The following is a 13,842-nucleotide window of genomic DNA, read 5'->3' on the forward strand; positions in this document are numbered from 1 at the left end:
AGCCGACGTGAGCGTTGCTGCTGACGCTTCCTCGTTCGCGTTTTCAGTCGAACGTTTAACTCCGTGTCTTAGCTTTTGCGCCTACGTCGCTTGCAAAGGTCGCGTTTGGACATGAACAGCGTCGGGGAAGCGTGCACGGACCTGAAGCGGGAGTACGACCAGTGCTTCAACCGCTGGTTCGCCGACAAGTTCCTGAAGGGGGACCGCAGCGGCGACCCGTGCACCGAGAGCTTCCGGAAGTACCAGCGCTGCGTGCAGAAGGCCATCAAAGAGAAGGACATTCCCATCGACGGCGTGGAGTTCATGGGCCCCAACAAGGACAAGCCCGAGAGCTGATGGGCCACGACCCAGCCGGACCTAAAATACTCAACTCCAACAGAACAATGCAAAAAGCATATTTCGTGCGTCTACGCAGCCAACTGAGCATGCGCGGAGTGCGACGCAGTTGGGGAATGACACGATATAGTGCTTAAAACACACTGAAGGGATTGTTTGTTTGTTTTTATGTATAAAAGTGTGTACTTGTATATGTATACACGGCTGATAAATGATTGTGGGCTGTTCAAGCCACTGGAAGGCTGCTTATCTTCTTTTGTTTGGAACAATTATCTATTTATTAGTTTCAGAAATTGACCCTTCCGCGATGATGACAGTCTCCCACGTGACGTAAGGTCGTGGAGGGGATTCTAATTGGTTCCTGCTCGCCCGGTGGAAAAGGAGCCATGATTGTTCCGCACGCTGTTCTCGGTTGTGGTTACGACATAGTTGAAGAACTCCGTGTGGACTCTGGGACATTGTTTTTGTCTTCTTTCGCCATTTTAATAATGGACAACAAACAAGGACTCCTGGAATACTGAAGGTGCTGCAAATCACCGATGGGAATGACAATATGTAGCTCCTGATTGTGTCGTTATAATATGTCACTGATATCAAGTGATCATTTGTACATAAAATGTTTTCTCTGTGTCAACAACGGCTTGTTTTTTTTGTTTTGTCATTTGTCTTCATGTCTGGTTGTTTTTCCCTGCAGTTGCAAGGGTAAATGGTGAGCAAATGAGAAGTTTAACCCAGGCTGTTAAAAATGTTCAAATGCACATAAAGTCACATCTGGTTAAAGGCTCTTAAAGACAAAATTGAACCTCTTCCCAAAAAACAAGATGTTTGGGCTGCTTCAGTCAGATCCCACCCCAAAAAATGTGTGGCCCCCATGGGCTAACATGACGCAGAGAATACGCAGTAATGTGCGTGTTTGTCCCCATGAGGCATCGAATGGCTGTTTCTGTTGGATACTTTTGCATCCCTGCTTTATTGTTGGCAGTTCTAAAGATGACCATAAAAGGACATATCCCTCCTCACCATCTCTCCTTTTAGTTGAAAAACATTTAGATAATATTCATGTTCCACCTCTTGCATTTAACAGACATGTCATTAATTCATCTATGTACTCATTTTTATATATATATATATATATATATATATATATATATATATATATATATGTTTTTAAGCTTAATTTGCCACAAACTTATTGCAGACTAACTGTTGTCTGTATATTTACTAAATTATATTTGAGTGACTTTGAGTTACTTCTACAAAAAAGAGCTTCTTTAGGAAAAAGCTTGTTACTTTAACTCTCTTCCCTGGAGGCCTATAAACCAGGTCTGCCTTGGATAACTACACACGTTGCATACCCAAAGAGAACACACACACTCAGCTAAAAGCTCATATAAAGCTTTCCAAAAACAATGAGCCACAATCAAGAAAAAACAAGCAGCCAAAACACCACGGGTAGAAACCACATCAACAACACAAATAAACAAGATACACATCCTGCAAAGCAGAGACAGTGGTTTTATTCTAATCTGGTTTAGATTGATGATCTGGCTGTTAGGGAAGACAAAGAAAAAAAAAGCTTTCAAAAACCGTGGCTAGGAATTTTGTTGTTTGTGTGCAGACACTTTCTCCAAAATGACTTCAGCAATGCCAATCTTGGAACAGGTGATGTCCATCAACTTTATTTATATTGCACTGTTACAACCAGCTCGGAGGGGTGTAGTATCTGAATCTATACATATGTCCTCATGTGATCTTATGTGTATGGCCTGATGTGAACTCAGCGGTGAACCCGCTGCTGCACTCCTTCCCTAAGGACGTTAGGGTCCATTTATGGTCTTGTCATTGCCAAGGTCCACCAAATTGAAACCAGATGGCCATTGGGGGTGCAACCAACAAGATGGATGAGCTAGCGGCGCTGACCCGGCACCAGAGGGAATTTCGGGAGAGTAGCATCATGCTGTTTACAGAGACATGGCTAACGGAGCTAACACCGGACACGAACGTCACGCTGGACGGATTTCATCTTCTACGGACGGACAGGACAAAGGAGAGCGGAAAAAGGAAAGGAGGTGGGCTGGCAGTGTTTGTCAACGATAGATGGTGTAACCCTGGGCACATCACTGTTAAGAAGAAACTCTGCAGTAAGGACATTGAGCTGTTAGCGGTTAGCATGAGGCCATACTATCTGCCAAGGGAATTCTCGCATGTTATCGCGATAGCTGCGTATGTTCCCCCCTCTGCTACCGCTGAAGCGGCCTGTGACGTCATCCACTCCACTGTGAGCAGGCTGCAGACACAGCACCCTGATGCCCTTCTTCTCATCTCTGGGGACTTTAACCATGTCTCTCTGTCCTCCACTCTGCCCACATTTACCCAGTATGTCACATGCTGCACCAGGGACAATAAAACACTGGATTTACTGTATGCTAACACCAAGGGGGCATACAGCTCATCACCTCTCCCCCCCCTGGGAAGATCTGACCACAACCTGGTACGTCTCCTGCCTGTGTACAAACCTCTTGTCCGCAGACAGCCAGTGGTCACACGCACTGTTAAGAGATGGTCTGAGGAGTCTGTGGAGGCTCTGAAAGACTGTTTCGACACAACGGTGTGGGAAGAACTCAGTGACTCTCATGGGGAGGACATTGACAGCCTCACTGACTGCATTACGGACTATATTAACTTCTGTGTGGATAACATCGTACACACCAAGACTGTACGGTGTTTCCCAAACAACAAACCCTGGATTACACCCGACATAAAGGCTCTGCTTAAGGAGAAGAAGAGGGCCTTTTTGTCGGGCAACAAAGAGGAGCTAAAGACTGTGCAGAGGGAGCTGAGGAGGAAGATCAGGGAGGGCAAAAACAGATACAAGATGAAGATGGAGGAACAGCTGCAGCAGAACAACGTCAGCGGAGTCTGGAAGGGCCTGAAATCCATCACTGGTTACAAGGAACCTGCCACCCAGTCTGAGGGGGATCTAAAGTGGGTGAACGACCTGAACACTTTCTTTAACAGATTTGACCAGTCACCCACCCCACCCCCTGTCCAGTTACCACTGCTGCAACCCCCACTACCTACTGTAACTGTGACTGGCCCTCCCCCCACCTCAACTGACCCCTGTTCAACAACACTCTGCATCCAGACCCCCTGTGCTCCCCTGTTCCTCTCAACTAGCCAGGTGAGGACACAGCTGAGAAGGTGCAAGGCAAGGAAGGCTGCAGGTCCAGATGGCATAAGCTCAAGGCTCCTCAAATCCTGTGCAGAGGAACTGTGCGGGATAGTGGGGCACATCTTCAACTTGAGCCTGAGACTGGGGAAGGTACCAGAGCTGTGGAAGACATCCTGCTTGGTACCAGTGCCAAAGACCCCTCACCCAAAGGACTTCAACAGCTATAGGCCGGTGGCGCTGACATCGCAGCTGATGAAGACCCTGGAGAGGCTGGTTCTTGGTCATTTGAGACCCCTGGTAAGACCATCGATGGACCCACTGCAGTTCGCCTACCAACCTGGCATCGGGGTGGATGACGCTGTCATCTACCTCCTTCAGAGAGCCCTCTCTCACCTGGACACGGCTGGGGCTACTGTGAGGATCATGTTCTTTGATTTCTCCAGCGCCTTCAACACCATCCAGCTGCTGCTTCTGAGGGGCAAGTTGGAGCACTCTGGAGTGGACGACCTCCTCACGGCCTGGATCCTGGACTATCTCACTGATCGTCCGCAGTACGTGAGGGCTCAGAGGTGTCAGTCGGACACTATCATCTGCAGCACGGGGGTCCCTCAGGGAACGGTTCTGGCCCCGTTCCTGTTCACTCTCTACACTGCAGACTTCACCCACAACTCAGCGAAGTGCCATCTGCAAAAGTTCTCTGACGACTCTGCCATTGTTGGCCTCATCACCCATGGGGACGACACGGAGTACAGAGAACTGACCCAGGATTTTGCAGACTGGTGCCAGAGAAACCACCTCCAGCTCAACGCAGGAAAGACCAAGGAGCTGGTGGTGGATTTCAAAAGACGCAAGCTCCCCCCCCCCACACCGGTAAACATCCAGGGAGTGGACATTGAGATTGTGGAATCTTACAAGTACCTGGGTATCCACTTGAACAATAAACTGGACTGGTCACTCAACTCTACTGCACTCTACAAGAAGGGACAAAGCAGACTCTTTCTGCTCAGGAGACTCAGGTCTTTTGGAGTGGAGGGGGCTCTTCTTAAGTCCTTCTTTGACTCTGTGGTGGCATCAGCCATCTTCTTTGGAGTTGTCTGCTGGGGAAGCAGCATCTCTGCTGCTGACAGGAAGAGACTGAACAAGCTGGTGAAGAAGGCCAGCTCTGTCCTGGGCTGCCCGCTGGACCCTGTGGAGGTGGTGGCTGACAGGAGGATGATAGCTAAACTATCTTCTCTGATGGACAACACGTCCCACCCCCTGCAGGGGACCCTAACAACACTGGAAAGCTCGTTCAGTGACAGACTTCTTCACCCGCGGTGCCTCATGGAGAGATACCGCAGGTCCTTTCTTCCTGCAGTGGTCAGACTCTATAATCAACACCAATAACCTCCCCAAACCGGACTAAGTGCAATAACCCTCCATCTATTTATAACGTGCAATAATTACTCAGCTGCGCATATTTTTCACTGTTTTTCTCTGTACAGGCTCTTGTTTATTTACTTTTTTACTTTATACTGTTTTGCACTATTTTAGGTTATTTTTATATGCTCTGTTCACTTTATTCTTGTTTGCCCTATCTTCTGGCTGTTGTAACACCTAAATTTCCCCGTCGTGGGACGAATAAAGGTTTATCTTATCTTATCTTATCTCTTAACTATGGAATGCATACATCCTCCTCCACTTCCTGTATCTTCCTCCCTGGTTGCTGGGGGTATAAGGGGTTATGTGAACAAAGGATCATCGGAGTTGCTCACATCTGGCCCAGAGACATCCCCAGGCGTTCTAGGTGCCTGTCTGACTCTTGACTTCTTTGAAATAAACCAGTTTTTATATCCAACTAAGTCTGTGTCAGTGAAGACTCCTTCAACATCTACATCACACGAATCCACCAGAAGAATTCACCACAGGGGAAAGGGAAGTAACATAAAAACCAGATGTACATGATTTAAACAAAAGTTATTTATTACACAAAATAAGAAATGTGGATATAAAACAAAGGTTGAGGTGGACAAGGAACTTAATGGGTTGCTGGGGGGGAGAAGAAAGAACAAAAAGAGACTTCCTAGAAGTATTACATACCGCACAAAGTGGGTACCAAGAAGGAAAACAACAACCTATTTACTCTTAACTAACCAAAAGGGGAAACATAGAATTCAACAGCACCCATTTCTAATGTGACTAACAAAAGATCTAAGGTGCAATGCGGAAGGAAATGTGAAAGGTAAACTAAAGTTCTCGGTTTAACAGTCTAATGCCTCAAAGTTTGAGGGCAACGAGCTTGGCCGCCTACAGCCAGCTCTCTAATGGAGGTCGGCCAGCGTCTTTATGCTCCCCCTCGTTTCCGGGGCCTTTCCGTGGTTGGTGCAGATCTCTTCAGGCAGGTCCAGCCCTCAGCAGCCCAAGTTCTCAGCATCTGCCTAATGCTGGACAGCCACACACACACAGCCACACACACACACACACCCATACCAGGAGAGAGAGAGAGAGAGAGGCGCACACACACACACACACACACACACACTATCGCGGAAATGGCAGCGGCCGTAACATACACATATTAAAAAAAACACACGCACAGGGGTAGCCAAAGTGCTGTAGAATGGGTCATAAGTACCATGCTTTGCAGAAGCCAAAAAGCCTATTTATCAAATTTACAAGGGGGCGCTAGGTTATAAAATGGGGAGCGTGAGAGAAAAATATTTCATAATAAATGCTGTGTTCTGTCTGCATTTACTCAGCAACAGTTACATCCATTTCAATTGTTTCACATCTGATGCCATCTCACAAGTCTTTATGTTTATTCTGATACCGAGGTCATGACAAGAGACTTTGTAATTGTGCAGATATGTCCTTTTTCATCCAGAGCATTTTTCCCAGAAGAGCCATCAAAAGGGCTCAGGGAAGAGGAGGTTAATGCTGTTTAATATTTGACTTGATTTATGATTTTTATATTGGCAAAAGCTTAACATACTGCCCATAAATAGAGGCATAAAAGTGATCTCAATACAATAACACTAATTAGGTTTTCCTACCCTTAGAATGGTTCTCATATAAGAAAGGGTCATGCTCCCAGTTTCTTGCATTGCCATTTTTCTAAGGAAGCCTGGTGTGGACAATCCAGCTGCCTGACAGCAGAGCGTTTGGTATTTAGGCTGAACGCTAAGGGGCGTCCTCAAATAAACCAACCAAGAAGAAGGTGGACGAGGTATCCAGGTTTGGTGTGCAGGGCCACCGTAGTTCACTGGCAAACTCAGGAGAGGGAAGGAGAGTGAGAGATGCTGCAATCTAAAGTGTAACCACTTGATGTCGCTGTTTCTTCTTTAAAATCTCCAAATATCACACACCTAACTTTCATTAGTGAATGTCTATAATGCTCTTGCATTTCCTTCTCTATAAACAGCTCAGACACTGCTAACACTGTGCAGACCATTACCACCTGTGCCACTGTGATAAACAAATCTCTTTGCCAACTACTGAATAATACTAAAAACCTTTAGCTAAGGTAACACGGTGGTGCAACCAACCACCGCTTCTGGTACATCACCACAGAAATGATCACATGAGGGATGACCCTACCAAAGAGTGGCTTACCCAAATCATCAACCATGTCCGGCTAACTGAATGTCCCCTGGAAGAATGGACCCATCTTGTATTCTCCCCTTCAGAAGCTTCTCACTTCACCGTCTCCATCCCAACAAATATCTTCAACCACATTCATATAATCTGAGCCCTTCCTGTTACTAACCGTTTTCGCACTAAACCGCTCTGCAAAAGAACAGACCTCTGCCCACCGCCTCATAAAGAGTTCCGCTAGGAGAGACGACCCTGCATGCCTTTCCAGATGTCAAGGCTGTTTTTGACACTGTGGACCATCTATCTCTTGGAAAGATACTTATTATCCGTTGGGTCCATTAAAAGATTACAAATCATGTCTGTGAAGGTTCTAAGTCATCCAGGTCATCTTTTAAGTTGGGGTAACTTCCATGGACTGAAGAAGCCTTTCGGACATCTTCAAGATAGCAAGAACAAGTCCAGTTGCCACAACTGAACCCTTCCACTCAGCATTGCAAGGTTGAATGTTGTGTCCATGTCAATGCCAAGAATTCTAGCTGCTTCTCCATCAACAGAGGAAGCGAGACAAGGATACAAAGCTGCACCAGACCTGTTCAGCTTCATCGTTGACCAGGTGGGTCGGTGCTAAATGCACTTGGCTGCAAAACTGGTTCAGGGTCGATCATTTGAAAAGAAAGTAATGTCATAGCTCGCAAGACCAACATTTTTCTCACAAACATCAAATAAACCAAATAACAAACCAAACATCAAACCTTCCATAATCATTTGTTTTCTATAAATCGTGCTTGGTAAGCCTTTAAAGCCAGAACCAAGCTCATGGTATTCAATGTGTACTCTCCCAGGACACATTTGACACACCAAGCATGCTCCAAATCTCATCAAATTTGACACACGCGTGAATACCGGTCCTAATTTTTTGGATGATGAAAAATGAACCTGATAGGCCCAACAGCACCACCCACATAAAGGATTTCAGGCATGTCTGCAAAAGCATCTAATTTAGAGTATTGGATTCTTTGCTTGAAAGTTCTTTCTTAATCTGATATGTGATCTTCTTTGTAATGTTAAGGTGTAAATCCATTCTATCAATCCCTTGACACACAAATGTTAGTCTTTTCCTCTCAGTAACATGGTGCACTTCTTATTTCTTGAAACAGGAAGAGCTGATGGTCCTCCCACACAAAGCGTTGCTGTGGCTGATTGCTGGTTGTTTTTATACGCTGGTGTGTTTTTACTGACTTAGTGTTGGTTGGTGCCAGTACATCTGGTGTAACTTATGACACGGACCAACAGCAGGGTATTTCATGTGTTTGCCTCAGTAGTAATAACTTCTGGAGCTCTGGACGTCGTGCAGCTGCTGTGCAGATACTCATCTGACAACACAGGCTTCTCCTCAGGCTATTGAGAGCAGCAAGATTTATGGCAGTAACTTTGTTCATAACAGAACTTGAGTAAAAACGTTCCAAATTATAAAGTGATGGAAAAAATTAAAAGAAAGAAATGATAGTCCATGTTTTTGGTGGCCAAGGTGCTTTCTAGCCACAGTTCAAAATCAGACATATTTTTGGGGCTATTGGGATATAGAAGCTTCATGAAAAGGAAAAACATCTCAATTATGCTGCAACAATAATGGAAAAAAGAAAAATGTTGAAAAGCAATTTTGTTCACAAGAGAAAAGAGAACTAAAGTTGAAAAGTTCAGTTGCGAAAATAATTTTCCTTCTTAAGAAATTAGAGGTAGTGGAGGCAAAACAAAAATAAAAATCAAATGGATCAGAACTGCTACAAAAACCCAACAATAATAGCACTAAATAAAATACCACAAATAAGAGAGGTTCTGGGAATTGTTGAAGTGAAATACAGAACCAAACACAAAGTTGGACTCAGTCAGGCCATTGGAGGCAATCACTAAGAATGCTGAACAATAAGAATAGTACTGAACATGTTGGTTTACTAACCCCGATAAAACTTTGGTTTTCCTCTCTCATGCAAAGAAAAAACTCTTTTTTGATTTTTTCGGTTGTTGTTTCATTTCTGTATTCTTTTATTCAGAGAAATCAAAGGATCATCACACCAAATTTCCTCAATCAAAAGAAGTCGTGCAGTGCATCACAATCTTTTCAGGCCAGCACTTCATCTCAGTTTATCGTTGACAACCAACTGCAGTGCCAGCGGAATATCGCATTTAGGGGACAGCGCTGTGTTCACTTCTGCAGCCGGTCGGGCTAAACACAGGACACAGGTGAATATTTTTGAAAAAAATGTAACACAGTAAATTAGACTCAGACCTGTTTGTACACCCGACTTCAACATTTGTTGTCTTGGACTTCTGCTCCACTCACAGTAAAATATAATTTTCAATTAAAAAAAAAAAAAAAAGTTATTTACGATGTAAATAACATGCTTTGCACCCTGTTCGTACTGTTCGAATAAATATCATATAAATGCTTCTTTTTTTTTTTCTTCACACTTGATTTATACTGAGAAAATATAAAGAATCCATTGAGAGAAAAGAGGAGTTAGAAAGTCTCTTGACGTCCTCCTACGTGTTGGCCCAGTTCATCTCCTCCAGAATATTTAAAAGTCTGAGAAGGAACTCTGCTGCATTTTTCTCTTGGAACAGTTCACACTGAACACACTGTGACTCTGTCTGGAGGGAGACACAATGCATTAGAGTCAGGCATGAAACAACAAGACAACACTGAAAGAGCCGCTATGACTTTAAATCTCTTCCGCTGTTAATGCCTTTGTAATGGTCCAATGATTAGTTTGAATGTCCTGTCATTAAATGCCATTAAAGTAAAGATGTGCAATGGGCATGCTGGTTAAAGGGCAGCTGAAGATAAGATGCCTTTTATACAACAGTAAAGGAGAGGAGTCACACCGGCAAGGAAAGGAATTTGATATCCGCTGTGGTCAAATCACTGCATGTCACTTGTTGTTCATGTCTGCGTTTTTTCCACTTGGGGTATTTAAAAAAAATGAATAATAATAATTTTATATATATGTATGTATATATATATATATATATATATATATATATATATATATATATATATATATATATATATATATATATATATATATATATGTACATGACAACTGGGCATAGTAGGAGGTTTCAGTCAATCAGTGTATCTCCTCATGCCATCGACCTTGATTTGTGTGTGTGTGTGTGTGTGTGTGTGTGTGTGTGTGTGTGTGTGTGTGTGTGTGTATACATACTAATGTCAATAATAGTTTTAGACCTTTACCTGGTTCAGTGAGCTGGTCAGTTTCTCCAGTTTACCAGTGAGGTTCATCTTCTGGTAGGGACCACTGTCCAGCTCTTGAACCAGGACTCTCACTTCCAACGCAAAGCATTTTATCGTGGAGACGGGACATTTCTGCTGGAGGGACAAAGACGGAGGAGGAGAAGAGGTGAGGACATGGAGACAATAAACTGATCCAAAGAAAAAAGAAACAATCAATCAGGTTTTGTGTGTGTATATACATATACATATTATATTTGACTTTATTAGTATAAAGGTGAATCTGTATATACCCGGCCCTGTTCATGTTGACATGACTTGAAATGTTTTACTTTCTCTTATCCAGCAACAACGATTAACTGTCAACACGTTACAATCCATGGCAGCCAGCCATTGGCTGGGATTCCTTCGTGTATCTCAACAGGCGACCCATACTGAGCACCGTGTTCCCTTACAGCTTTATTGCGGTTGGTATACCCGGACATAAATCAGTGTCACTTGAACCAAATGTACGGACTGCTAGTTGTGCGTGAGCAGGTGCAGGTTCGACTTTGGGCCTTATGATAAGGTTAAACAGAAAGTTCAGGCTGACGGTGATCCTCATACCCTGTAGTCCTCAACGCCGGGAGTGTAGAGTTGGCAGTCCAAATCTCTGGTCTGATGGCGGGGGGGAAGAGCACAGACAGTTTGATGTGAGCTCTTAATGAACATTCAGGTGCAACCGTGAGGGAATTGACTCTTCATGGCCTTTCCGTCAGTCTGTTGACAAATGCGTTCAAGGTTCAACACAGTTAAACCCTTTCACTTTTTTTTCTCCCATGGCTCAATGATTACCGGGCAAACATGAGTCACACCTAGAGTCTGACAATTTGGAGGTCGGCCAAAAGCGCGCGCTCGCTCACTCTCTCGTTTTTCAATGTCGTTTCAAGTTCTCTCCTATTTGAATTCAAACACGTCCTTCTAATGTCACTCGTGATGTGACGGCAAAACTCCGAATCCCGGGAAGATCTTACAGGGAAAGATCTGCTGCAGTCGTGCCAGATGGACAGCACAGATACGTCGATGACTGTTTATTTAAAAGTTGCCAAGATTCCAAAAGGAGAACAAATTAGAAGTTCCTGCCAGAGTGGAGATGTGGAGGTCTGTGTCAGTGGCCTGCTTGTTTGTTGATGAAGCGCTGCCATGGGGATCTCGAGAGGCAGGAGGATGAGATTTCAATCTTTTTCTCTTCTCCTTCCTTTTTTCGACAGAGTTACACCAGAGTTATAGTGTCGTGTGCAGCTGCCGTTGGAACGGCCCTCACAGAGCCATAAAGGAAGAATGACTGCAACAGAACGGCAAAGAATTCTGCAGTCGTGCAAGTTGTTTTTTTTCTCCCCTCGGCAGTGGGAAACGCTCTCCTGCATCAAGGCAACTTGCTGCTTCGTTGGTTGCTATAGCGACGCACATATACGTTTCTAATTGGAACAAAGTAGCGTTATGGTCAATACGACAATATGTGGAAACGTATGTAGAGCATTGACACTGTGTTACTCTGCCGCCCATGGCGTAAGGAGAACAAGAGAGTAAAAGTATAAGACTATGCCAGTGTGGTGCAAAAAGAGTTTGATCTCACGGCAGCATCACTCTGGCACTCCTCACCATTTCCGATGATATAACAACATCATATGAATTGATTAGAGAAGTAAAGTAACGAGAAACGAAATCAATGGAAAAAAAAACAAACAAACTGCGATTGGAAATGCTCAGACTCTTACTTCTAACAAACAAACACATGTACTTGAAATCTAAAGACGTAGTTTATCCTTAAAGTGAGTGAGGAGTGCATTCCTAACACACTCTTGATGACATGCGAGGAGAGTGGAGGTGGAAACTCATACCAAACTGGTCACTGTGTTGAGGAGGGCACGGACCTTGTGCATGGTCTCTTTGCCTTTGATTCTGGTCTGCGCTTCGGCAGGCAATTCCAGGCTGGAGCTGAGCAGAAGCAGGACACACAAGCGAACAGTCGCAAGACTTGGCCTTCTTGTCAGCATGGCACAGGGAGCGGAACCATCATCTGCGTCACATTGTCCTCCGGTGGCTCGTAAAACGTAATCCTCGCTGCTGCGCCAAGGCTCGGCGTGAGGTTGTCAGGGTGCGGAGGAAACCACTTCAGGTTCCACATGAATCACAGCGACCCCACCTTCAGTGCCAGAGCGGCAGCCAGATGTTGTCATCGCCCCAGAGCAAGGCAGTAGCTCCCAGAGTGCCGCCAAAGAATGAGATCAGGCACGGCTGCCAGCTGTTAATCCCATGGCTGTTGACTTTGGCTCAGTGTTGCTCCAAATCAATCAGTCACACATCTTCAGTGCCTCCACTTGTTGCCTTCCGCCACCTGCTCTTCCCACCTCAGTCTGCTTCGGTTCCCACCTATCGCTTCAATGGATTTCTTCCTCCTATCTTTTCCTCCCCAGGTAAATCCTATCCGATCCTATCTGTTCCTCCATCCGTGCAGGGGGTGCCGAGCTTTGTCTTCACGTGGTCTTACGGCGTGAGACTCTGCCCCTTATAGCTTTCTGTTTTCACTTTCTCACTCCTCCCAGTCCTCTTCCCCCCTCCTCCTTTACTCTAGTTAACCATTTCCTCCCATCGACATTTTCCCTTCCTTTATCATCTCTTCCCGATAAGATGTATTGCATGGACTTAATCTCTTGTGTCTGGACACTGTTTCCAAATAAACCCCACAAGGTTCAAATCCAATGAGACTGTGACTGTGAAGAATGCTGGAATGTGAGGTGTGAGCAAACTGGTGACACAAAGAGGGAGTGATGCGGGAGTGATGACAGCGGTGAAATAAAATACTTCACAGACTGAAACAGACCGAATATCTAAACATGACAGTACTAAAGACTGGTTCTGGAAGCTTTCTCCTAAAAAATTTACTAGAATATTCCGGCAACTGTGCATCTTAAGAGTAAAGAAGGGAGGTTTAAAGTGGGGTTGATTCAGAACTGTTTAGAAAGTGCAACATTTACTGGTGCTTTACGCAAGATGGAACGTCAGTGATAACTCACTCTAAGTGATGGACCAGCGAGGAATACTTGATGTACCGGTAAGTAATGGCTAGGCCCAGCTAGCTTCCCGCACTCATGTGGGAGTTCCCGACGTTCCCAACCCCTCTTGTGTATAAGCTGTGCTCTCTTTCCCTTCTTGGATATGATTTCCCAGAAAATCCTCTTTGGACTGATGGGACTGTCAGCCTCAGACTCTGCATTGTGCCCAGTGCCCAGTGCCCAGTGCATGACGCATCAGTCCATCATTTCACCTTAAATGGCAGCAAGTTACAGACATAAAACAGCAGATGAATTTGAAGCCTTTCCTTTAGTGCATCAGTTGCACCGTTTTTTTTTTGAGTTAACGTAAGATTTATATATATATAAAAAAAAAAAAAAAAGAGTTCACAGATGGATGAATTTGAATGATCAATAATGAATGTACTTTATAGGTGATTTAGGGATCTGTAGATTAC

At 44.6% G+C, this 13,842-nt stretch overlaps 3 protein-coding genes across 6 annotated transcripts in view; 1 reads left to right on the forward strand and 2 right to left on the reverse strand.

The window, feature by feature from the left end:
- Positions 1-1,964, reverse strand: part of supt5h (SPT5 homolog, DSIF elongation factor subunit) — a 27,246-nt gene extending 25,282 nt beyond the window's left edge. The window contains exon 1 of the mRNA XM_076050131.1: positions 1,959-1,964. The gene's annotated coding sequence lies outside the window, so the exon portion shown is untranslated. The remainder of the gene's footprint in view (positions 1-1,958) is intronic.
- On the forward strand, positions 91-973 carry triap1 (TP53 regulated inhibitor of apoptosis 1). The gene has a single exon (XM_076050121.1). It carries the CDS (start codon positions 112-114, stop codon positions 334-336), a length of 225 nt encoding a protein of 74 aa, XP_075906236.1. The 5' UTR covers positions 91-111; the 3' UTR covers positions 337-973.
- A 7,106-nt stretch (positions 1,965-9,070) lies between the features above and the next one.
- il15l (interleukin 15, like) lies at positions 9,071-12,833 on the reverse strand. 4 transcript variants are annotated; one of them, XM_076050125.1, is made up of 4 exons: positions 12,245-12,833; positions 10,938-10,988; positions 10,335-10,469; positions 9,071-9,730 (listed from the first exon to the last, which is right to left on the reverse strand). In XM_076050125.1, exons 1-4 carry the CDS (start codon positions 12,365-12,367, stop codon positions 9,623-9,625), a joined length of 417 nt encoding a protein of 138 aa, XP_075906240.1. In that variant the 5' UTR covers positions 12,368-12,833; the 3' UTR covers positions 9,071-9,622. The 4 variants fall into 4 exon arrangements, with proteins under 4 accessions (XP_075906240.1, XP_075906241.1, XP_075906238.1 ...); XM_076050126.1 differs by having other exon boundaries at positions 9,072-9,730; positions 10,335-10,466; XM_076050123.1 differs by having other exon boundaries at positions 9,072-9,730; positions 12,212-12,832.
- Between the last annotated feature and the right edge of the window lie 1,009 nt (positions 12,834-13,842).

This window comes from Nelusetta ayraudi, unplaced genomic scaffold (assembly GCF_046127955.1).
Source record: "Nelusetta ayraudi isolate G7.1 ecotype Tasmania unplaced genomic scaffold, CSIRO-AGI_Nayr_v1 ptg000123l, whole genome shotgun sequence".
NCBI classification, from domain to species: domain Eukaryota; kingdom Metazoa; phylum Chordata; class Actinopteri; order Tetraodontiformes; family Monacanthidae; genus Nelusetta; species Nelusetta ayraudi.

What these genes read in the sequence shown, in the direction of transcription:
- il15l (XM_076050123.1), bottom strand. Translation starts at nt 12,367, where the DNA reads ATGCTGACAAGAAGGCCAAGTCTTGCGACTGTTCGCTTGTGTGTCCTG. An exon ending in TCAACACAGTGACCAGTTTG is followed by an intron (nt 10,989 to 12,211) that starts GTATGAGTTTCC and finishes CCCCGCCATCAG; the next exon opens with ACCAGAGATTTGGACTGCCA. An exon ending in TGACCAGCTCACTGAACCAG is followed by an intron (nt 9,731 to 10,334) that starts GTAAAGGTCTAA and finishes GTCTCCCTCCAG; the next exon opens with ACAGAGTCACAGTGTGTTCA.
- triap1 (XM_076050121.1), top strand. Translation starts at nt 112, where the DNA reads ATGAACAGCGTCGGGGAAGCGTGCACGGACCTGAAGCGGGAGTACGAC.